At 50.5% G+C, this 25,006-nt stretch overlaps 1 protein-coding gene and 2 long non-coding RNA genes across 6 annotated transcripts in view; 2 read left to right on the top strand and 1 right to left on the bottom strand.

Annotated features, from left to right (window-relative positions):
- On the top strand, positions 1,375-15,318 carry LOC106507532. Of its 2 annotated transcripts, XR_002344131.1 has the most exons (5): positions 1,375-1,488; positions 11,561-11,619; positions 14,034-14,070; positions 14,811-14,938; positions 15,155-15,318. It is a non-coding gene; the product is annotated as an uncharacterized LOC106507532 (long non-coding RNA). The 2 variants fall into 2 exon arrangements; XR_001303575.2 differs by lacking the exon at positions 14,034-14,070.
- Positions 11,146-18,428, bottom strand: LOC106507533. The gene is made up of 2 exons (XR_001303576.2): positions 17,382-18,428; positions 11,146-13,148 (listed from the first exon to the last, which is right to left on the bottom strand). It is a non-coding gene; the product is annotated as an uncharacterized LOC106507533 (long non-coding RNA).
- Positions 18,503-25,006, top strand: part of KCNA6 (potassium voltage-gated channel subfamily A member 6) — a 33,977-nt gene continuing 27,473 nt past the window's right edge. For 2 of the 3 annotated variants that reach the window (XM_021092440.1, XM_021092439.1), the window contains exon 1: positions 18,975-23,974. In XM_021092440.1, the coding sequence (XP_020948099.1) occupies positions 19,225-20,835 (1,611 nt within the window). In that variant the 5' untranslated portion in view covers positions 18,975-19,224 and the 3' untranslated portion in view covers positions 20,836-23,974. Of the gene's footprint in view, positions 23,975-25,006 lie in introns of all 3 variants that reach the window. The other variant, XM_021092438.1, reaches the window with a different exon arrangement.

The following is a 25,006-nucleotide window of genomic DNA, read 5'->3' as shown; positions in this document are numbered from 1 at the left end:
AGACAACAAGGAAACATTTACCCACACCTGGCCAGTCTTTCCAACTATCTGACTGTAAAGATAAAATTGTTTCTAGAGTTAGATCAGATGGGTAAATGTCAAGGCTGAGAATAGTGCCTTGTACATGTCAGGGTTGAATGTAGGTTTTGGAAAGAATGCCCTAAAGACAAGCCCTCTAGGAAGGAAACATAAATTGCGGGCTGTGAGAGCTGTCCTCTGACATGGTTGCTTTAGAGTGTATCAGGAAACGAGATTCAGTAAGAAACAGTCCATTAGTAGCTGTAAAACATACTTCAAAAGCAAAGAGTCCATTAGCCTCACCATCCTCAGGACCAGCCGTGGTCTGCCAGGAGGTGCTGATCCTGCCTGACAGTAGCAGAGTCCCTAGCCTTCCCCATCTTCCTTTGCTGCTTCTTTGCCAACTACTTTCCCAACCCCTGCCCTCCTATCCCCAACTCACACGACTTCCCCTCATGGATGATGGTAACCAGAGCTGACTCAGGAGTGAGAAGGGGGCAGAGATGGCTTAAGTTGTACAAGATAATTTAGAGAAATAAATAAGGCAATGTAGGTTATCAAAAGGAGAATTACATGGCATTTGGCTTGGGAGAAATGTCCAGATGAATTCCAACACTTGTGCAAGGGAGTGTGCAAATAACCTGACCTGAAAGCAGAGGGAACAAATACTCATGGGAACATCTTATAATGAAGGAAGACGTTGTCTCTCCCAAGGGTGGGGACCCCAACATCTTTCTGATCCTCTCCAAGTTCCCTGTCCCTCTCTGCCTCCGCCTCCTGCTGGGAACTTAATTAGGAGTGGAAGACATTCCATTCCCCTTCCTGCATATTTCAGGGCCGGTGATTTTCTTAGAACAGTATTTATTTTTTTTAAGACATCATAAGAAGATTATTTCTTCTCCCCTCCACCAGTTCAAGCCCTACCTTGGAAAAAACAAAAACAAAACAGCAAGAAGAAACTGTTAAGCGATGGGCACTGCTTTCAGAGCCATCCTGGGGACAGAGCCATCTGCATTAAGTGTCCGGTTGTGGAGAAGCTGCGATAGGTTTGGTCATGAACTCTGTGATCTGAAGGTGGGCAGGGGGCTGGCTGGGAGGGGACTTGAATGGTGGCTTGGGAAGGAAGTCCTTCTCTGAAGGTGCCCAAGAAAGGGTCAGCCAAAGAGAGCTGCCGACCCATGTGCGGGAAGCCTAGGGGACGGGCTACAGAGAGCGATGAATGGGAGCCATTTGAAAGAAAGGATGTGACAAATTAAAGCGCAATAATGACTGTGGCTCAGGACTCAGAGCTTTTATCCAGCCTTGAGCTATTCTTGCTCTGCGTGGGGGAGGGAGGGCTGTAGGCTGCTTCGTCTTCCGAGTAAGGATGTGAAAATGAAGAGGAGCCTGGTCTGAGGCTGAGGGGGGAGACAGCAGATGAGTGCGTGGCCCAGGAGCCAGAGGAAAAGGAGCTGAAGAAAGAGCCTGGTGGTGAGTACAGAGAATCTAGGACACAGGATCCTGGTGCGGGAGCCCCCTGGGCTCTGGTCGCAGAAGGGAGAAGGGTGAGGATCAACAGAGACGCTGGGTAGAGAGGAGCTCCGTTTGCCCTTCCCGTCAACTATGTGGCTTTTCCTTGTGGTCAATCTCCTTTGGGAAGAGGGTTGCAGTGTGAGTTGGGAAAAAACCTGGGTTTGATTTCCAGCTCCACTGCGTGTCAACTTGGTGAACTTGGAGAAGTCTGTTCATCTCTGAGCTTCAGCGAACACTGAGGATTAAAAGAATAACACATGTAAAACCCCGCAGCGCCCAGCTCACAGCAATCATTTGTCACAGTCAACTGATGCTGTGAAAAATAGCTTCGTTTGATCAAGAGGATGACTAGAAATCTGGGAAAAGCAACCAAGACCATGTCATAGAGCTGTCCTCATGTAAATGCAAACTGATGGCAATTTTTTCATGAGTGTCTCCCCTGTGTGGAGTCCGAAGACCTGGCTCCTGGCCATGGTGCCACCATAAGCTGTGGGACCCGCAGGCAGCCGGAGTGAGCCTTCCAGGAGCAGGTCCTTGAGTTAGAAACCGAGATGATGCTGAGGGTGGGGTCTGTGCACTGGGTTCCCTGCGTGTCCGTCAGGCAAACGAGATATCTTGTGAGAAGCAAGAGTCCAGGCAAACGTGAGAGACCACAGGTGGGTGATCCCCAGAAGTGAGGCTGAGGTAACCAGGGAGGGAGAGGAGGAGGCGAGGAAGGGGCTGAGAGCAAGAGAGAAAGGGCTAGAAACTCTGAGGCAGTAGAGGGAGGAATGGAGATTACCACTAGGTTGGTGGGAAGATCAGGGTCAGAACCAGGAAGAACCAAAGTCCAGGAACAAGAGCGAAGGCAGGATTCACAGGACAGCTTCTTCCGTACTAGGAACTCTGAGCTACATGAGCTTCAGCCATCGGGGTCATGGGGGTTGAAAGTGTGATGATGGAAATAAGTAACATTTATTGAGTTAGTTATTTGACAAATCTTTTCTGTGTGTGTGTGTGTGTCTTTTGTCTTCTTAGGGCCACATCTGTGGCACATGGAGGTTCCCAAGCTAGGGGTCAAATCAGAGCTACAGCTGCCGGCCCACACCACAGCCACAGCGATGTCAAATCTGAGCTGCTGGTGTAGGTTGCCATGAGCTGTGGTGTAGGTTGCAGATGCAGCTCGGATTTGACATTGCTGTGGCTGTGATGTAGGCTGGCAGGTATAGCTCCAATTCGACCCCTAGCCTGGGAACATCTATGTGCCGCAGGGGCAGGCCTAAAATGAGAAAAAAAAAAAAAAGCCAAAAAACTATTTACTAAAAACAAACAAAAAAACCCCTCATAAAATGGGGGGAAATATTGCAGATCATGTATCTGATTAGGGATTTGTATCTAGAATATATAATAACTTCTTTAAAAATGAGCAGAGGATCAGAGTAGACATTTCCCTCCCTCCTCCCCTTCCTTCCTCCTTCTCTCTCTCTCTCTTTTTATTTTTCTTTCTTTTTTTTAGGGCCAGACCTGAAGCATATGGAAGCTCTCAGGCTAGGAGGTTAATCAGAGGTGCAGCTGCCAGCCTACGTCACAGCCACAGCTACAGCTACACCAGATCCAAGCTGCATCTGCCACCTACACTGCAGCTTTCAGCAATGCCAGATCCCTAGCCCACTGAGGGAAGCCAGGGATTGAACCCACATCCACGAGGACACTATGTCCGGTTCTTAACCCTCTGAGCCACAATGGGAACACAGACATTTCTCAAAAAAATGATATAGAAATGGCCAATTAGCCTATTAAAAGATGCTCAACATCATTAACCATCAAGGACTTGCAAATCAAAACCACAATGAGGGAGTTCCCTGGTAGCTCAGCAGGTTAAGGATCCAGCATTGTCACTGCTGCAGTGTGGGTCACAGCTGTAGCCTGGGAATTTCCACATGCCGCAGGCACAGATAAAAGAAAAAAAAAACCTACAATGAGATACCTGAGATACCACTTCAAACTCTCTGGGATGGTTATAATTAAAACAACAAAAACAAAAACTCCCAGAAAATACCAATTGTTGGTGAGAATACAAAGAAACTGGAACCCTCATACCCTGCTGGTGGGGATGTGAGATGGGGCAGGCATTTTGGAAAACAGTCTGGCAGCTCCTCAGAAAGTTAAACATAGAGTTACCATATGTAGCAATTCCACTGCTAGGCATAGACCCAGAAAAAATGAGAGCATGTTCACAAAAAACTTATATATAAGTGCTCATAGCAGTATTATTCATGATAGACGAAAGATAGAAGCAACACAATTTTCCATCAAGTGAGGAAAGGATAAAAAAAAATGTGATATTTTCTTGTGATGGAATATTACTTGACCACAAAAAGGAATGGAATCCTGACACATGCTTTAGCATGGCTGGATCCTTAACCCACTGAGTGAGGCCAAGGACTGAACCTGCATCCTCGCAGAGACAACACTGGGTCCTTAACTCTCTGAGCCACAGAGAGTGGCTCCCCTTATTTTATCTTTTTAATTAAAGTATAATTGATTTACAATATTGTGTTAGTTTCAGGAGTACAGCAAAGTGATTCCATTATATGTATATATATAAATAAATTATATAAAATGGGATAAATATATATTCCTTTGTCTATTCTTTTTCATTATAGTTTATTACAAGATACTGAATATAGGAGTTCCCATCATGGCTCAGCAGAAACAAATCTGGCCAGTATCCATGAAGACGCAGGTTTGATCCCTGGGAACCTCCATATGCTGCAGGTGTGGCCCTAAAAGCCAAAAGCACATGCGAAGTAAGGATCCGGCACTGCTGTGAACTGTGGTGTAGGTTGCAGACACAGCTCAGATCTGACGTTGCTGTGGCTGTGGCATAGGCTGGTTGCTACAGCTCTTATTCGACCCCTCTCCTGGGAACCTCCATATGCCACAGATGTGGCCCTAAAAAAGAAAAACAAACAAACAAACAAAAAAAGATAGCAAATATAGTTCACTGTGCTGTATAATAGGGCTTTGTTGTTTATTTTATATATAATAGTATGCATCTGTTAATCCCATACTACTATTTTCTCCCTTCCCCCTCCACTTCAGTAACCATAAGATTGTTTTTCTTTTTCTTTTTTTTAAAGTGGATTTGTGTGTGTGTGTGTGTGTGTGTGTGTGTGTGTGTGTGTGTGTGTGTGTGTCTTTTTTGTCTTTTCTAGGGCTGCACCTATGGCATACGGAGGTTCCCGGGCTAGGAGTCTAATCGGAGCTGTAGCCACCGGCCTACACCAGAGCCACAGCAACGCAGGATCTGAGCCGTGTCTGTGACCTACACCACAGCTCACGGTAATGTCAGATCCTTAACCCACTGAGCAAGGCCAGGGATCGAACCTGCAACCTCATGGTTCCTAGTTGGATTTGTTAACCACTGAGCCACGACGGGAACTGCAAGATTGTTTTTCTATGTCTGTGAATCTGTTTTTGTTTTGCAAACTTTATTTGTGCTATTTTTTAGACTGCACATATAGGTAACATCAGACGATATTTATCTTTCCCTGTCTGACTTACTTCACTTAATATGATAATCTCTAGGCCCATCTATGTTGCTGCGAATGGCACAACTTCATTCTTCTTTATGGCTGAGTAGTATTCCATTATATATATATATGCCACATCTTCTTTATCCATTCCTCTGTTGATGGGCATTTAAGTTGCTGGCAGGCGGCTTTTAGCAGTAAAGTAGTGAGAAAAGTAATCAGTATGTATTTTAAGCTTCCTCCTATGATGAGCAAGGTAGGTAACCTTTTTTACTATATCTCATTTAATCCTCAAACCAGCTCAGAGCCACCTTTATCCCATAGGGTACCTTTGTGCAAATTGGGAAAAGATGCCCTTCTTCTGGAAATGAGCAGCCAGGCCAGGATGCACAGTGTAAGTTATGGAATACGGTCTCCCTGTACAGGGTACAACCTGCCAGTTTGTGACGACAGCCCTTTATGCTGACAGGGGTACTGTCAGGTCTCCCTTTTCATAAATGAGAAGTTGACAATTGGTATTAGTTAAGTAACTTGTCTGAAGTGGGGGAAATGGGATTTAAACACAATGTACAGCCTCACACCCCAAAGTGAATCTTTGTACCCATTTGCACCCAGGATGCAAGGGCAAGGAGGTAGAAAGATGAAGAAAAATGGAGAAACCAGAGCTTCCATTGTGGCCCAGCAGGTTAAGAACCTGACATAGTGTCTGTGAGGATGTGGGTTCAATCCCTGGACTCATTCAGTGGGTTAAGGATTTGGCATTGCTGTGGATGTGGCATAGGCTGACAGCTGCAGCTTCAATTCGACCACTGGCCTAGGAACTTCCATATGCTGCAGGTGCAACTCTAAAACCAAGCAAAAATGGAGAATCCTAAGGCTTTAGATGTTTAGGGCAAATTTTTATCCCTGGAGTTGTGGCAACCCCAGGTAAAGAGAACTAATTATAGTTATTCAGTCTCTACTTTATGAAAAGTATTCCAAATATCTCCACATTAATTTGGGAAGAAGAGACACTTTTGCTTCATTTTCAAAGGTGAGAGCACTGAGGCTCTGAGAGGTTAGGAACTGCACGCAGGGTCACGTAGCTGCTGAATGTGGCATCTGGGGCAGGGTCCCATGCTCCTTCCATGTAACCTCCGAGAGCTTGTGCTCCACCAGTGGGCAGAGGAGCCCCGCCCTTGCAGTGCGCCCACCCTTCCTCCGAAGATCAGAGGGATGTGCTGGCTAGGGCCCAAGCAGCCCACTTCTTAATACTTTAGAAACCTGACATCGGGGCTGCTATACGCAGGTCGTTTTCTGTTGTTGTTGTTGTTGTTTTTTCATTCATTCAACAAACATTGAATGTCTGTTATTTACCAACTACCCAGTTAGGCACAGGGGCAGTGGTCACAATGTCTGAGGGCTCCAGTCTGACCTTGTCAATCACTCCACACCCCTCTTGTTTCCCCTTTACAATTTGGGGTGCAAATCGCCTTCGCTCCCTCCCAATCCTCCCAGGGCTTTAAGGGAGCCCGGGTGCTCACGTGGTTTGATTTTCCTGCTAAGTGGGAAATAGGATCTGGACACATGGAAGGTACCGAAACTTGCAGCTTCCCTTTCCTGCTTCCAAAACGGTGCTTTGCCCCCTCCTCTGCCAATTCCTGAGCGGCCCAACTCAGGAATACTGAATGCAGAATTTCCAGAGGGCGTGGGGGCCCGCCCTCCACCTGCCCCCAGCCCCTCCATTCTTCATCTCCCTGCTTTGGACCGGAGATTGAGAACAGCTTCTGTGAGGATGTGGGGCTCTTCCCTAGTGCAGGGCCCCTTTCTGGCTTTGGGAAGGACCAAAGGATTTGGCGGGATGTGTTTTTCATGAAAATGGAATTCAAATTGGAACCTTATGTCTGGTTTCTCTGCGCCTCGGTGCATGGCTAGAGCGTGGCCCACAGTGGACAGACCCGGATTCCGAAGGTCTGCTGACTCTGATTAGCCAAGCTGAGGTCTTCTCCCTAAAGGAGGGACTTCGTGCGTGTCCTTTTCCTGCAAGGACCCACTTCTGGTGATGAGATAGTGAGATCCAATGCCCAGCGGTTATCTGTGGAGTGTGTGTGTGTGTGTGTGTGTGTGTGTGTGTGTGAGTGAGTGAAGAGAAAGCACAGAGGGTTCATTCCGCATTCAGGAGAATTCTGGGCTCCCCTGAGCGCTAACATCCCCCTCGTTTCCCAGGAGGTGTTCTGGCCTCACAACTCAGCTGGGTCGGAACCTCTCCTCGAAAACTTAGTAGCTGAGCAATTCTCTGCAACTTACTTGGCTTCTCCGAGGGGTTCAGTCCTCTATTTCTGCATTCAGGGTATCTCAAATGTCAGTTTTCTTTCATTACAGCTCGCAATTCTGGCACTTGGGAATTCAGACAAGTCACAGCTGGAATGTTCATGTTTTGTATCTGCTCTGTGATGTCTGGGGCATCCGCTGGGATGATCTGAATGGGTGAGACTGGAAACAGCAACTAGGGCTGCTCAGGGAGTCTGTGTGTGTGTGTGTGTGTGTGTGTGTGCGCGCGCGCGCACATGTCTGTATGTCTATACTTTGTCCCCTATTAGACTGTCCTTGGGGTCAGGGACATGACTATTTTTTTTCCTTTTTTTTTTTCAGTCCCAGATCAGGGACTGAACCCACGCCACAGCAGCACCCCAAGCCTCTTTGGGGACAATGATGCATCCTTAACCCACTGTGCCACAAGGGAGCTCTGCCATGACTATTTCGTTCAACACGCTCTACTCAACACCTAACACAGTACGTGGTACACAGAGGATGCTCAGGGATTATTTGTTGAGTAGATGAGTGACTTCCTTTCAAGTCATGGCCAAGACAGCAGGCGGTGATAGAGTCCACACAGGGACAACCTCCTCAAGGAGCCTTCTTTTTGTCCCCTCCTTATACATGAATACTGCCCAGCTCACCCTAGACTGGGTGGAGAACCCCGTTTTGCAGCAAATATAGCTTGAGGCGTCCAGGGCTCGCAGATTCTTACCTAGACTGTGGCCTCAGTATTGGGCTGCACCTGCAGGCATATAAGCCCTATGCTTGCCCAGCTTCAGGATTAAAAAAGAGCCCAGGTGTTCCCATCATGGTGCAGCCGAAACGAAGGAACCATGAGGTTGCAGGTTCCAGCCCTGGCCTCGCTCAAGGGGCTAAGGATCCGGCGTTGCTGTGAGCTGTGGTGTAGGTCACAGACGTGGCTTGGATCTGGCATTACTGTGGCTCTGGTGTAGGCTGGCAGCAACAGCTCTAATTAGACTCCTAGCCTGGGAATCTCCATAGGCTGCAGGTGCAGCCCTAAAAAGACAAAAGACAAAAAAAAAAAAAAAAAAAAAAAAAGCAACAGAGACATGAATGGTTTAATGGGTGGGGGAGCTTACCTGTCTGAAGCGAGGTCCTGGACATCACCCCACCGTGTGCAGCAGATGACGATCAGGACATGGAGACAGTCTTCACCCCAGGGGGGGGGAGGGGGAGGGGAGATTGCCACTTGTGAGGGGTCACATCAGGTTGGCTCATTAGTTTCCAGGGAAACCAGTGAGGAGCACGCCCCTCTTGCCCTTTTGATAAGCTATTCTGAGCTGGGGCCTGGGGCAAGTACGTAGCATGTCAGTCATGAGCACAGGGTGTACGTGAAGCAGGCACTGGTCCAGCAGGGGATGTACAGAGAGCAAAAGCACAGCCATCTTTTTCTTTTCTTTTCTTCTCTTCCTTCCTTCTTTCATTCCTTCTTTCCTTCTTCCCTTTCTTCTTTCTTTCTTTTCCCTTTCTTTCCTTCCTTCCTTCTTTCTTTCTCTCTCTCTCTCTCTTTCTCTCTTTCTTCATGGCTTCACCTGCGGCACATAGGGACGTTCCCAAGCTAGGGGTCAAATCGGGTCTGCAGCTGAGGCTTACAGTCATGGCAGCACCAGATCCAACCTGCATCTGTGACCTATGCTGCAGCTTTCAGAAATGTAGATCCTTAATTCACTGAGTGAGGCTAGGGATCGAACCCACATCCTCATGGAGACAGCATTAGGTCCTTAACCCACTGAACCACAACGGGAACTCCAAAAACAGCCATCTTGAGTGACTGGACCATACACTAGGCTAATCGAAAATGTGTGCATGAACTCATCTGAGCTTTTCAGATGAACAGGTTCTGGGAATAAATGAGAGACACAGAGTACTTTGAGATGACAAATCTGCTGGAAAAGTCTTCTCGTGAAAAATGTAATTTTCACGAGATCCTGGCTGTCCCTGTGAGATCTTTCATCTTCCCCTTATCTTCAGACGAGCACATCCCTACATGGAGTGAGGCAGGGATGCGGGGGAATATATGGGGAATGGTACCTGAGTGGTGAGATTATCTGTATCCTCTCCGCCTCTGTGGCTGCCTGCCCTGCAGCTAGTAGCACACATCTTCCTCGGCATCACCTCCAAGAATCAGGTCCTGGGCTGACCAGGAGGGGTTCCTAGAGGCCATTCCCTGGCTCCCCAGCCCTGCCCAGGGAAGGACCTGGTGGGTGATGCCTGGGATCGCACTGCGAGACCGATGTTGGAAGACAGCTCCCCTGAAGAGTTGCTGAGGCCGTTGCTTTTGGAAAAAATAGAGTTCTTTCTACCCACAGTGAGCAGACACCCAGAGACCCTCTGAAATGGCATAAACCTAGGATTAGGAGCACATATCCAGAGTCTGAGGGTTAATATATATATACGTATTATGGTTAACATATATGTTATATCCATGTACATGTATGGATTATCATTTACTTTGGACCCCAGAGTCTTCTTGTATAAACCCCTCACTGCACAAATGAGAAAACCAAGGCCAGGGAAGTCAGGGGATCTGGGCTGAACACCGGGCACCCCAGACCTGGAAGTCGGGCTCCCTGACTCTGATTTCGGTGCTCGAGGCTCTGGATATGACCGTCCTTTGCAAAGTGTGAAGCTCCATGAGCCAGTGAGGGCATCATTCGTGTCATGACAAACACGTGTCCCTTGGGCCCTTGGATGGGGAAGGGAAATGGAGACAAAACAGCCGGCATCTCGTCTCCTCTCCCCCGCACCCCTCCCACCCCACTCTCTGCAGAATGTCCCTCCTCTTCTCTGGACTCTGGTCCCCTTGTTGGTGTCCTGAACCCTGGCCTGGGTGGGAATAACACACACATTTCAGAAAAGGGTCTGGAGAAGGAAGCTTGTGAAGGGTGCTTGGTGAGCCTTTGACGTCTTAGAAGAAATGAACAAAGCACGGAACCCCTAAGAGGAGAAGCGTGAGTCCCTGTCCACCCGTGTCCCTTTCAGCCGCTGCCGAGGCCCCCAACCTCCAGGAGGTCCAGCTGTCCTGGGCAGAATGCTGGGATCCGAGCCTGGCATCCAGCATCGCGTCCCCTGTGGTCAGAGCCTGGCCGCCTCTGTGAATTATGTCCAGAGGGAATTGAGGTTCTCCTCACCCCAGGCCATTTCCAGGCTTCCTGAACCACCAAGAGCCCTGTGAGGAGGAATGAATATTTTATAAAAGGCCATCAAACATAATTCATTCCTTTGAGTGAATAAGAGACTGTAGTTAAAAAAAGAGAAGTTCCCATCAGTGGAACGGGAGTGTTGCATTATTTAGCCCCAGCCCTTATATTCCATCAGGACCGCAGAAGATCCAGAACGTGAAAGCCACACTCTTAGTTCCTCAGGAAGAGAAGCAGCATCTTGGAGGCTCAGCGACATCCGCCCTGAGACTCACTGGGCATGGACAGCGGCTCTCTGTTTGCGGCAAGCTTGGGGGGGAGGGTGACACAAATGCTTAGGCCGGGACCAGGCACCAGCTGCCCCAGCCTCAGCTGAAGCTTCCATCTGTCTGTGTTCATCAAAAGGGGGAGGGGAGTGGGGGATGGGAGTGGCATCTCCTCTTTCTTTTCAGGGAGTAGGGGAGAGCCGTGCTGGTGGCAAACAGAAGTTCCAGGGCCAGGGATCAAACCCCCGCCACAGCAGGGACAATGCCAATCTTTAACCTGACGAGCCACCAGGGAATTCCCAGAGGCTCCTCTAAAGTCCTGTTGGGTCATCTGAAAAAGAATGCAGTTAAGGACGGCAGCGTTCAGGGTCACTCTTTGGTTTCTAAGATTTAATTTTCTCAGATTGTTCAACAGCACACAGATCTCTCAATATGTAAGGTCTGGTGAGAAATAGGGTTCCATGGGTCCCTCTGTTTGGGAAACATCGTGTTGAATGGTGTTAAGGAAGGTTATCAGCCACTTTACTATCCTACTGTCATTTGTGAAGCTCTTTGAGACAAAGTATTGGATTCCCAACTCATTTACGAGGGAAACATGAGTGTGTGTGTGTGTGTGTGTGTGTGTGTGTGTGTAGTACCTATTAAAATAAAGCAAAGCTCGATTTGTGTAGAGCTCAGTTTGGGAATGAAGAACAAAGGGTCAACAATAATACATTGAACCAGAGAGTTGGTCAAAATTAAGCTATTAAAATGAATTTCATGATGTATGTTCCATTTTTTTTTCTTATAGTCACAGAAAATAGAACATTAACGACGTCTGCTGTGTTGTATCTCCAAGCAGGGAAACAAGTAAGTGTACCGGTCAGGAAAGGCAAGGTTAAGCTATAGTCAGAAACATCCCATTCATTTCAGTGGGTTCTGTTGAAAGATTATTTACTTCTCAGACTCCATGTTCATCACTGGTATTCTGGGGGCCCAGACTGATGGAGCCGCCACCTTCTCAAGGGCTCTGGATCATGATGGCAGAGGAGAAAAGTTGGGCTAAGTCAGTGCTGTGGGCCAGATTCCACCCATGTCATAACACGTCAGCTGGAACCAGTCATGTGACCCCGCCCAACACTACGTGGACCAGGAAGGATGCAATACTACCCTGAGTTCAGAGGGAGAGAACTGGAAATATCTGGTAAATAGCAGCTATGATGACCATCCTTCACCCTCCTGATGATGAAATGTTTGAACCTCAGAGGCAAATACACTCACTCTCTAAGGGAGACAACCCAAAAGTCTTTTCCAAGGTCAAAGTCTAGGCTCTCCAGTGGTGTGCAGTCTTTGTTCACAGAGGAATATATTCTGGTCCCTGTATCAATTATGGATATGGCTTGTCCTAGATCAGAAACTCAGGGAACCAAACAGATAATATGCTTTTCTCTTTCCTACAACACAATGGACAAAGGTTGATTTGGAATAAGGTAACCCTAATAAATATTCCCTTTCAGAAAGGGGAGAGATGGAAGCAGTATAGCCATCACTGGACCATGGTGGTTCTAATTTAGGCCCTCATCTGGCTGTTTGGAAGGGGTTCCTAGCCCACAGTGCTCTGTCCCCTGGCTTCTCCTCCTGGAATATTCCTTTTTCTCTGCCATCTTCTTTGGTCCTATCTGGGATGGGCATTGCCAGGTGTATGCTCCTTGGAGACTGGGCAGCTTTCTCTGCCTGCTTCTTGATGATAGATATTTAGGGGCCCAAAAGCTGTTTCAAGTCTTGAATAGGCATGAATGGGTTGGTCCAGGTGCTGGTTCCTTTGGCAGTATGACTCATGTAAATCACTTAGGCTTTCTCCTCTCTGTCCAGGCAGTTCTCTGTGCCATTAACCGCACCCATGGTCCTTCTCGAGACCAACCTAACAGTGGATAATTTGAGGCTACTGACTTTCTGGGGGGGGTTCTACACCTCTATTTTCTTCCTCCTCCCATGAAGCATTTTCTCTAATTCATAACTATCTTTTTCGGAAGCCACAGCTTTAATTAGGTTTTTGCTCTAAAACACCTTATTTCATTCAGAGGTACCAGCAGTGGGCATGATTGCCCTATGATGGATTTGTTCCATGAGGACCCAAGCCTGAGTCCTAATCAGCCCTTCTTGCACAGAGGTCTTTTAAGTTTTGTTTACTTCTGAGTGCAGATGATCAGCAGTTGCCTGGGCCAGCCCTGAACACTGTCACATTTCTGGACCTTCTCTTGTTCATTTCATTTCTGCTCGCCAAGAGTAGCCACCATGAAAGGCTAACAATCTCTTTTCTGATTTTCTGCTGTGGTGCGATGGGATCGGCAGTGTCTTGGGGATACTGGAACGCAGGTTCCATCCGCTGCATGCAAACTCTGTATGCGGAGGGGTGGCCAAAAAAAAAAAAAAAAAAAAAAAAAAAAAGACACACACAACAACCTGTTTTCCAACCTCTTCAAAGATATGCACGTTTTTAGGTACATTAACCAAAATATCTAAATTATCACAGGCAACAATCTTTCAGATGTTTTGTCACTTATAACATGGATTGTCCATAACAGCCTCCAATAAAATGTCTTCACTGGCCATCATTTGGCCCCTGAACCAATGTCACAAATTTCAGGTCTTGGTTCTAGCAGCTTCTTCTTCTTTTTTTTTTTTTTTAATATTTATTTATTTATTTATTTATTTTGGTCTTTTTGCCATTTCTTGGGCCGCTCCCTCGGCATATGGATGTTCCCAGGCTAGGGGTCTAATCGGAGCTGTAGCTGCCAGCCTACGCCAGAGCCACAGCAACTCGGGATCCGAGCCTCGTCTGCGACCTACACCACAGCTCACGGCAACGCCAGATCCTTAACCCACTGAGCAAGGCCAGGGACCGAACCCGCAACCTCATGGTTCTTAGTCAGATTCGTTAACCACTGCACCACGACGGGAACTCCTCTAGCAGCTTCTTGATGCTGGGTTCTATTGTGAATCAGTTTCGATAGACTACATTAGGCGGTGGTAACAAATCCATCCCCAAGTATCAGAGAATTAGAACAACAAATGCTCTTTTCTTACTCATGCCACATTCCTGTTGCTTTACCTGGGGGTCCTGCCTCATGTCACCTCACTCTGGAATCCACTCATCTGTCAGAGCAGCTGCCGTCATGAGGGATGCTGACCATTGTGGGTGGGGTAAAGAAAGCCCTGGAGTCTTTTGCGTTGGTAATTAAATGTTTTGGTTGAGAAGTAACACACATCACTTCTGCTTCCAGCTCATTGGTCAGAACTACTTGCCTGGTTCAACCACAGGTGAGTTACAGTGTATAACTCCCCGTCTCCCTGAAAGGTAGGGAGGTGGAGATGTTTGGAAAACGGCACCAATGATGCCACAGGAGGGGAATGGGATGCAGAAGCAGGCTGCAAACTCGTAATACTAATAAGGTCTCTTGGGATCCTCCCTGAATGATAAGGCATCCTTAATAGATCTATTTCTTGGCGTGGTTAGTCATTTCCTAGCTGCTGATTTGCACGACACAGATGTCTAATGCACGCCTTTTCCAATGTACAGCTTCACTCAACTGAAAGCTCTTAAGTTTTTCTCTAGTGGATTCTAGAGCATCATTAACTCCATCACCACTTTGTAGCTGATAGCATTACCGTTCTCACCACCCTCCTCCTCCTCATCTTCATTATCATCATCGCCGCTGCCATCACTTTGGTTCAGGGAAAGCCTAGAGGAAGGGAAGGGCTCCTGGGACATAGTGTCTTACTCATCACCCTTGTCCCCAACCGTCTACAATGGAAGCGAGAGAGAGAGAGAGAGAGAGAGAGAGAGAGAGAGAGACAGAGAGAGAGAGAGACAGAGACAGAGACAGAGACAGAGACAGAGACAGAGACAGAGAGGGAGACAGAGAGAGACAGACAGAGAGACAGACAGAGAGAGAGACAGAGAGAGGGGGTAATTCTTCTTAGGGAGGGTGTGTGTATACACACGTGTGCACAGGTAGGAACTGAGGGAACTGCCCACTCACCACCCTTTTCTTCCACAGGGCTCTGTGGGGGACAGGGCAGTGAAAAGGACCTTTCACAGAGATTACTCATAAGAAACAAGGCTAAATCTCCCCAGAGGAAAACTACAAGGGTCCTACCGCCGGGGTAGTGACGAGCACATGCACGCGTGAGTCTGGTTGCTCTCATCTTTGAATTCTCTGCTGAAATAGCACGTCCTCACAGGGAACTTGCCCAACCACCCTCTTCAAAGCAGAAGCCCCAGGTTCATTTCTGACCTAGCATCCCATTTATTTTCTTCAGAACATGTGCTATAATATGTAAATAGCTTCTTTATTGTTCACTGTTAAATTTTTCTATCTAGAATGAAATGTGTTTATTGCAGGAAAATGGAATCTTGTAAGAACGGTTTGTCCAGATCACTTCGGGATCCCCAGCACCTGGCACGTGGTGGCACCCACTAGCTTCTCAATGAAAGCTTGTTCAATAAATGAATGACCCCCACTATTGGTGAGAGTGTCTGAATTTAGACACCGTTTAAAAAGCCTAGGCGTGCCGGTCGTAGCTCAGTGGTTAACGAATCTGACTAGGAACCATGAGGTTGCGGGTACGATCCCTGGCCTTGCCCAGTGAGTTAAGGATCTGGTGTTGCTGTGAGCTGTGGTGTAGGTCGCAGATGCAGCTTGGATCCCACATTCTTGTGGCTGTGGTGAAGGCTGGCGGCTGCAGCTCCGATTAGACCCTAGCCTGGGAGCTTCCATAGGCCATGGGTGTGGCCCTAAAAAGACAAAAAGACAAAAAATAAAAAGCTTACATTCTCATGAAATTGGGGTTCAGTGAACCCTGGGGAAATGTTCACCTATCACTGGGCGGGGGGGCATTGCAGTTTATGGATGGGGCTGTTCCTTTTATCTTCCCTCCTGTGGGAACCAGCATTTCTAAAGGTGTGATTTTTTTCGGTAAGATTTTTATTCTTTCTGTTATAGTTGATTGACAATGTTCTGTCAATCTCTGCTGTATAGCAAAGTGGCCCAGTCTCTCTCTCTCTCTCTCTCTCGCTCTCTCTCACACACACACACACACACACTCATATACATTCTTTTTCTCACATTATCCTCTGTCATGTTCCATCACAAGTGATTAGATGTAGTTCCCTGTGCTATACAGCAGCTCTAAAGCTGTGAGTTAACACACCCTTAGTATTTGCTTGAGCAGAATGATCTAGAGGCACAGGGCTTTTCTAAAGCTCAGAAATGAGTCTCTTTCACAAAAGCACTAAAAACAGAACTCCGATTCATGAACTTGCTAAAGGGCTTTCCGTCCAGGGGAAGCTCCGCCTGCACAGTGAAACCTCTCCCGTGTTCATACAGCCTTATGTCTGGTATGAAGGTAACCATAAAGCATCCGCTCTGCCTGTGGACTGGCAGCCTTCAGCCAAGTGGTACTTAAAGGGCTGTTGCCACCATCATGTTAGATCGTGCATCCTTCTGGCAGAATGCAGGTTCCTGCCCACGGTTCTCCAAGGTTTGTTTTGAGGAGTTGCTGACTTAGTGGACAATCTCATGAATAATAATGGCAAAGATGAAAACAAACATGCAAATGACTATTTCAATATAAAAACTGACCATCAAAGACCAAAAGAATCCTGAGAAGGGAGTTTCTGTCATGGGTCAGCAGAAACGAATCTGACTAGTATCCATGAAGAGTGGGTTCAATCCCTGGCCTCGCTCAATGGGTTAAGGATCCAGCGTTGCCATGAACTGGGGTGTAGGTCGCAGATGTGACTCGGATCCTGCATCACTGTGGCTGTGGTGTAGGCTTGCATTGACAGCTCTTATTCAACCCTTAGCCTGGAAACCTCCATTTGCCACGGGTGCGACCGTAAAAGACAAAAAAAAAAAAAAAAAAAAAGAAGAATCATGAGCAAGCCAATTTACAACCCAGAAAATAATTACAGATTATTGGACAAGTGTAAAAAAAAAAAAAAAAGAATATCTTCGATGTTGTGCTTATTGTAGGTTCCCTTTTCTTTCCTTAAAATGCCCTGTTGTTGTTGTTGCTTTGAATGGAGCAACTTCCTAGTGCAAAGTTTAAATGGCTTAATTACATAGACGGTGAATAAGAAAAGTATTGACTGGGTGACTAAGTGCACCTGCCATTCACTGCAACATGCAAGGAGAGAGGGGAGGGTAGAAACAAATAGGACAAGCAGAGAAAAAAAGCAGAAATGATAGCTGGGGTGAGGGACCAGACCAGAGAATGATGATAAGGTGGGAGCCTGTCTCCTACACGCTCACCCCTTGACCGCTGCCCTACACACGCGGGACGCTTAGTTCCCTACTCCCCCCGCCCGGCTGGGAATGAACCACTGTATCTTTAAAACACTCTGTGCAACAGGAAGACCTCTCACAGGAATCTTGTGGTTTGAGAGGACCTCTATGTATCCTTCCCATCATTATCATCCATGAAAGCTTATCTTACTAATGATCTACACAAAAACCCCTTCTGGCTGTCAGCCAATTTCTTTTGTCCATAACCACCCCAAAAGCGGGGTGGGGGGGTGGGGGGGGGAGTGGTGCACAGAGGCACAGAGAAGCAAATGTCAACCCTACCTGGAAGTGGCAGAATGAAAAGATAAGACCAACTGCTCCAGCACCGCACCCCAACCTGTCTGTACCAGTGATGGAAGACCATAGATACCATCTCTGGAAGAAATGGATGGAAAACCATTCTCACCTCCTCGCTCCCAGAGAGTTAGGGGAAGAGTCTCTACAACAAACTTGGGTCCCTACCCCAAAACTGCCAGCTGGATCTTGGTTGTAACATTAGGAGGAGCAGAGGCCATCTTTCTCATAGGCCTGGGAGGGCTGAGATAGTGCTGGTGAAGCACCTAGAAGGCCTGGCACCTATCAGATGTTCAGGAAATGCAGCTATTAGTTTAATCAACATGCCCTTTACTTTTCCCCCTCCCTCCTTGCTCAGACACCCCAAGTTCAATTCCAGGGAGGCTGGGAGCTGATGAATGCGAGGATGTGCTTCCCAGGGCTATGCTTCCTCTGAGACGCCACCATCTATCTTCTGGTTCTTTCTTCACTGGGGCTGCCGCCCAAGCTCCCAGGACCCCTTTGGAAAACTTGGGAAAAGCGACTGGCGACCTCCCACCCTTCTCACTGCCATCCCTTTGCAATCCTAGGAGAAGGACGTCCCCCCGCCGTCCCCAGGTTGCAAAGGAAGGCATGGGATTCTCTGCGGACTGACACAGGAGTACAGTTTAAATTGGAAACTCTCAAGAGATCAAACGCCTTAAAAATTTTCTTTTAAGTAGAGATGGGAGAAGCTGGCAAACGAGTTTCCCCGTAAACACAAGACAAAATATGATTTGATTTTTTTCATTAAATTTCTGGGTGAGTGGAGACACCGAGCTCTGTGCTGGGGGGGCGGGGCGGGGTGTTTTCTTATTGATGAAATGCACTGCGCAGGTCAACTCCGTAAACCGAAAAGCGGATTGCGGGGGCGGGGGGGTGTGGTATTAGGTACCTGTGCCTGTTCAGGGGGCCGTGGATGTGGACCTGCAGAAGGGAGAGGCGTGCCAGGGGAGCGCGGGAAAGATTCCGGGAGAGGCGGGGGTGCGTCTGTCTGCTGGGAGCGCCCTGGCTCGCGCGGCCCCTGGCCGGGCGAGGGGTGTGATGCGGGAGTGGGGTGGGAGGGGGCAGCAGGCGGGGCCTGCCACGTCACTTGGAGCGAGTGTGTTGGGAAGGAAGGGCAGAGCGGAGAGCCGAGCCGCTGCAGCTGCGGCGGCTGCAGCGAAGGCTTCAGCGCTGGGGAGGTGGGTCCGCGCGCCCGGCGCCGGGGGCGGCCCCGGGGCCCTCTCGCAGACCCGCGGCGCGGCTCGGAAGGAGAAGGCGGCTACGGTGGCGGCGGGAACGGCGACCTTGGCCAGCGGAGCCCGCGGTGGCCATAGGGCGGAGGCCGAGTCCAGCCAGGAGTCTTGGCCGAGCGGGAGGGGGGCGCATCTGGCGCTCAGGTCCCAGCGGCGGCCAGGGGTCTGGAGCGGCTGGCGAAGCGCCGCGGGAGCTGAGACGTGCTGACCCGTCCGGAGGGCGGACCCCGGCATCCCGGAGCCCCGGCAGGAGTAGGGCGGGGAGCGAAGCCACGCGTCTTCTCAGGCGTCCAGCTGCACACGCTCCAGGCTGCGGTTCCAGGTACCCTAAGCTCTATCTAGCATCGGGCGCGGATAACTGGAGGCGCAGCGCCGAACCCTCCGCGCCCAGGTCACCTCCCCAGACCTAGCCCGGCAGAGACCTGGGCTTCGGGGCGCAGGGACCGGACTCCGGGTCAGACTGCGAGCCCCACCCAGAAAAGAGGGCGCCGCCGAGAGCTGGGAGGCGGCGCCGCGCTCTGGAGGTCGTGTTGTGGGCGCCGTCCTAGTGGCGGGCTGCGCACGGCGGAGGGGACATGCGGTCGGAGAAATCCCTTACGCTGGCGGCGCCGGGGGAGGTCCGTGGGCCGGAGGGGGAGCAACAGGATGCGGGAGACTTCCCGGAGGCCGCCGGCGGCGGCGGCGGCGGTGGCGGCGGCGGCTGCTGTAGCAGCGAGAGGCTGGTGATCAACATCTCCGGGCTGCGCTTCGAGACGCAGCTGCGCACCCTTTCGCTGTTCCCGGACACGCTCCTGGGGGACCCCGGCCGCCGCGTCCGCTTCTTCGACCCGCTGAGAAACGAGTACTTCTTCGACCGCAACCGGCCCAGCTTCGACGCCATCCTCTACTACTACCAGTCCGGGGGCCGGCTGCGGAGGCCGGTCAACGTGCCGCTGGACATCTTTCTGGAGGAGATCCGCTTCTACCAGCTGGGGGACGAGGCCCTGGCGGCCTTCCGCGAGGACGAGGGCTGCCTGCCCGAAGGCGGCGTCGACGAGAAGCCGCTGCCCTCCCAGCCCTTCCAGCGCCAGGTGTGGCTGCTCTTCGAGTACCCCGAGAGCTCGGGGCCCGCCCGGGGCATCGCCATCGTCTCGGTCCTGGTCATCCTCATCTCCATCGTCATCTTTTGCCTGGAGACGCTGCCCCAGTTCCGTGCAGATGGTCGAGGTGGAAGCAATGGAGGTGGTGTGGGTAGAGGCTCCCCCGTGTCCAGGGGCAGTCAGGAGGAAGAGGAGGAGGAAGACGATTCCTACACATTCCACCCAGGCATCACCCCCGGCGGCATGGTGGCAGGGGGCTCATCCTCCCTAAGCACTTTCGGGGGTTCCTTCTTCACGGACCCCTTCTTTCTGGTGGAGACGCTGTGCATTGTCTGGTTCACTTTCGAGCTGCTGGTGCGCTTCTCCGCCTGCCCCAGCAAGCCAGCCTTCTTCCGCAACATCATGAACATCATCGACTTGGTGGCCATCTTCCCCTACTTCATCACCCTGGGCACCGAGCTGGTGCAGCAGCAGGAGCAGCAGTCAGCCAGTGGAGGAGGGGGCCAGAACGGGCAGCAGGCCATGTCGCTGGCCATCCTCCGAGTGATCCGCCTGGTCCGCGTGTTCCGCATCTTCAAGCTCTCCCGCCACTCCAAGGGGCTGCAGATCCTGGGCAAGACCCTGCAGGCCTCCATGCGGGAGCTGGGCCTGCTCATCTTCTTCCTCTTCATCGGGGTCATCCTCTTCTCCAGCGCCGTCTACTTCGCCGAGGCGGACGATGTCGATTCGCTCTTTCCCAGCATCCCGGATGCCTTCTGGTGGGCCGTGGTTACCATGACCACCGTGGGCTATGGGGACATGTACCCCATGACAGTGGGGGGCAAGATCGTGGGCTCGCTGTGTGCCATCGCCGGGGTCCTCACCATCGCCCTGCCTGTGCCCGTCATTGTCTCCAACTTCAACTACTTCTACCACCGGGAGACGGAGCAAGAGGAGCAGGGCCAGTATACCCACGTCACTTGTGGGCAGCCCACCCCGGACCTGAAGGCAGCTGACAATGGACTTGGCAAACCTGAATTCCCTGAGGCCACCCGGGAGCGGAGACCCAGCTACCTTCCCACTCCACATCGGGGGTACGCGGAGAAGAGGATGCTCACCGAGGTTTGACTGATGCCTGCACGGAAGACACGGAAGTCCCTTCGGGTTTCCTTCTCACTCTCCACTGCTCACCCCCCAAGCTCCAGGTGACTTCCCAACTCCCTCCCCGACACCCGGTGGTTGGTGCCAGGACCACACGCCTGGACCGTCAGCCTTGTTACTTGACCCCTGCAGCATCCAAGGTTTATCCATCTAAGTGACATTTTTGAAATTCTAACGGTGCCATCCATTTGTGCCCATCTTCTGTCACATGGATGAGATTTCCATCTGACCTTCCTTCAAGACTCTGACTTTTCATGTCTGGGACTTAGAAGATCTCTAGGAAGAGTGATGTTGACAGCACAGAAACCAGGCATACCTGGGCCCCATTTCTCCTGCATCCTTGGCTTTGGGGCATGCACCTGTCTTAGCTTGCGGCCACATGGTAACTAGCAGAAGCTGGTGGACCAAAACATGGCTCATCCAATTGTTTTCCTCCAGTGCCCTGTTCATAGACTGGCCCTCTTGCAGAAGACCCTTGGGAGAGCCTTCAGCTGCACAGCCTCAAAAGCTGTGATTCATCCCTAATCTTGGATGGAATTAGAGAAACTACAGTTACCCTTGGCCATTTGGAGATTGTGAGAGTCAGTCCTGGACCAAAGGGGCCAATGGATTTTTCCAGATGTGACTTGGCACAGTAGACACCAGTCTTTGGTCCTGTCATTCTGATCTCCTGACTCTCTCTGGCTTCCAGGAAGGCTCCTTCACAGAGCCGAATACTCTTTTGGTGCAAGTGCCTTCCTGCACAGAGGAAGTGGCAAAGGGGAACCACAGAGCCGGGAGAAACAGCTGAATGGAATCGAGCACCTGGCTCGACTGCTTATCAGAAGAGAGGTGCCTCTCAGACGATGCCGTGTCAGAAGGGCAGAGGAGCTAGCTGCTGACAGCGTATTTGTCTCTCACACATCCCCCAATCCTCTCTAGCCACCGCCCCCCCCTTCCTGGAAATCTGACTTAGGATTGCAGTTGAAGGCTTTCTATAGAGACTCCACCTTACACCTGCAGACAGGTCAAAGCACACATTGGATGCTAGCGTGGGTTCCCCCGCTCCCATTTCCTGGGAGATGCGAGAGGTGGTTTAGAATAAGGAAGAAGCCTTAGTCTTTTGCTGACAGCTTCACGGTTAGAGGGTTTTTTTTGGCTGAGTTAAGCAAACAGTTGTGCGGCTCAGGCCCTGGGGCTGCAGCCTGTGGCTCTAACTGGTAAGGTGCCGGGGTGGTGGGAGTTACCACCTGGACCAAGCCATCTCCTTGTATCATGAACCCCTCCTTCCCATCCGCCCATGTCCCCTCATCTCTGTCCTCATCACACTGTCATTCATGTGTTGCCTTGATAAACTGTGATGTACCGTTCTGAGCTCTCCCGGGTGCAGTTCGGAAACTGAAAGGACCATTAACCTGTTTTTTCTTTCTTTTTTTAAATTTTGTAATCTAGGCTTGAAGACTCTTTGATGAGGGTTTTTTTAAACAGTCTTTTCTCTAAGAGCCGCTGATGAGGGATGGCCTCTTGAGGGTTTTCCTGAGTGACACTGTGGCACCCGCGGGTGCCTGATCTCCGTCTGCATTTTACCACACTTTACAGGGTAGCTAGGGTGCCGCAGTTCCTCTCTGTGCCTCAGTTTTCCCCATCCATTCAATGGGAACATTCATGTCTGACCCCCACCCCTGCCTCATGCCCCCTGGGGAAGGTCCCGGGAATGCCTCAGGGAGCCTAGGGGTGATGCTATGCAAATGTGTGACTTTTCCGAATGACTTCTGGTTCAAGACCCTGTTTCCCCAGCTCCCCCGGGCAAGGCCTCCCCCCTAGACTTCCTGCCTCAGATCCAAAGCCCACCAACCAGCCATTCTGGGCCACGTTAGCCCTGTCACTCCCTCCCTGGCCTCTTGAACTGCTCGTCAGTCTTGCTTCTTACCCTTCGGCAAAGAGGAGGCTGTTTGGATGGATTCAGTGGGATCCTTCCAGGGCCAGACAGCATCTCCGTTGGGAGCGTGGCGTCTCCAAACCTGAAATGCCGTAGGAGATGTTCATGATTCAGACACCTGCTCTGAGGTCCTAAAATGCCAGTTTCCCCGTCTCTTCAGTTACCCCTGGCTGTTCAGGGCGAGGAGAAGGGCCCACCCAGAGGCAAAAGGGGTGCTCCCAGCGAGGGTAAGTGTTGGAGCGAGTATGCTTGTGTCTCTGTGTGTACGTGTGCTTGCCCTCATCACCGTTTCCTTTTCAAGTCAGAGTCTGCCCGAAAGTCAAGGGTTTATGGAGAGCTGGGCTCTCCAGGGACTCTGGTTGCCATAGCAACCTTCCAGACTGTTCTCTCTATCTTCTGCTTTGGGCAGTAAGGAAGAGCATGCGTCTACCTATTCCCAGCTTCTGAATAGGGGACACCTCCCCCATATTGGTTTAGGGGCCGGTGGCACCTGGACGGGGATGCATGCCCTTTGGAAGGTGGAGGGGGGAGAAGCAGGTCCCCAAAACTTCCCATCTGGACCTTTCTTCCTGGTTTCCCCACCTGGTCCTTGCAGCTGCCTCGTCTCACCACGGAGTCTTCAGAAACTTGAATACGAAGCAACTGCCAGTTAAAGCCCTGTTGATATGATCTGTTTGGAAATGGCCTCGGAGGGGACAGGCTTCTGGAGGGAAGCGGGGTCTCGCCAAGGGTCACACTAGTTTTAGTCCGCAACAGCCCCATGGAGCGCTCACGTCCTCAGAGAGAGGCTCCTGCCAGCTCCTCTCCTTTCAAGGAACAGTCTAGCACCTGGGAGGAATCCCAGAGGTGATTCTCCTTGAGACGTCCAAGGAAAACGGACAGGCTGACCTGACCTAGTTTCTCTGGAAGATTCTGCCCATCGCTCTCCTTCTGCCTCTGAGCCGTTTGGTGTGGATCTTGCTCCCTGAGCACCAAGGGGAGCTGTGCCCAGTGCCGCCGTGACAGCTGGGGTGGTGACTTCACAGCTGCCAGCAGAGGAACTCAGGCCATCGTTACACCTGGCTCAGGCCCCACAGGAGCTCCCCGAGGTCTTCCTGGATCTGGCAGGCTGAGCTGAGATGCGGGATGTGCCTCCTGCCTGATCGGCCCCAGGAGAGGAGGGGACAGCTGGCCGCCTTTGCACCTGAGGTAGGTTCTCCTGCTGGGGAATGTCCTTCTGCTTCCGTCCTTTCAGGCCACATGAGGGCAGGGGCAGGGCAGGGGAAGGTGGGAGAGGTGGCTGGAGGAGGATGAAGGCTTTGAGGTCCTTTCCTGAGCGGCCGCCTTACTTTCTCTCTGTGTAGTCTTCATTTCTTTCTTTTTTTTTAATCGAAGCTCCTGGGCCAGGGATCAAACCCACGCCTCTGCAGTGACCAGAGCTGCTGCAGTAGGATTCTTAACCCACTGCACCAGAGCGGGAACTCTTTCCATGTATTCTTGCCTCCATCTCCTTTCTCTCCTCAGTTTCTGCTCCCTCAGTGCTGCTTGCTTGCCTGCATCCTGTTCTAACCACCCTCACCCCCTTTTCTCTGCATTTCCCCCTTTCCTTCTGGTATTCATTCTTACTTTTTCTTTCTTTCTTTCTTTTTTTTTTTTTTTTTGCCCTTTCAGGGCCGCACCTGCAGCATATGGAGGTTCCCAGGCTAGGGGTTGAATTGGAGCTGTAGCCACCGGCCTATGCCATAGGCATAGATAGCAACGCTAGATCCCAGCCACATCTGTGACCTACACCGCAGCTCACGGCAACGCTGGGTCCTTAACCCATTGAGCGAGGCCAGGGATCGAACCCTCAACCTCCTGGTTCCTAGTTGGATTTGTTTTCACTGAGCCATGATGGGAATTCCTCATTCTTACTTTCTCTGCTTTTTCCCCCTTCTCACATTTCTGTTTTTTTTTTTTTTTTTTTTTTTTTTTTTTTTCCCCATCTGCTGTTTTAACCTCTTCTTCCTTCTCTGTCTCTCTCCCCCTCCCACCTTCTCAGGGGCTGGGAGGACCTTGAGGCATTTCTGTTGGGATGGCTCTTTGGATTCTAGGACAGCTGTGACCTATGGCGTAGGCTCAGAAGGCTGTTTTCCAGCTGGAGGAACCCTTTCTGCCTTTCCTGCCATCTCAGTACACTGTCCTTTCTATGGCACCCCCCTCTGTGGGCAGGGTCCTGAGCTTCCCTAGCAAGAGGAGACT

The sequence above is a fragment of the Sus scrofa genome, chromosome 5 (assembly GCF_000003025.6).
Source record: "Sus scrofa isolate TJ Tabasco breed Duroc chromosome 5, Sscrofa11.1, whole genome shotgun sequence".
Classification (NCBI taxonomy): Eukaryota; Metazoa; Chordata; class Mammalia; order Artiodactyla; family Suidae; genus Sus; species Sus scrofa.
This window is presented reverse-complemented; position numbering and strand designations above follow the sequence as displayed.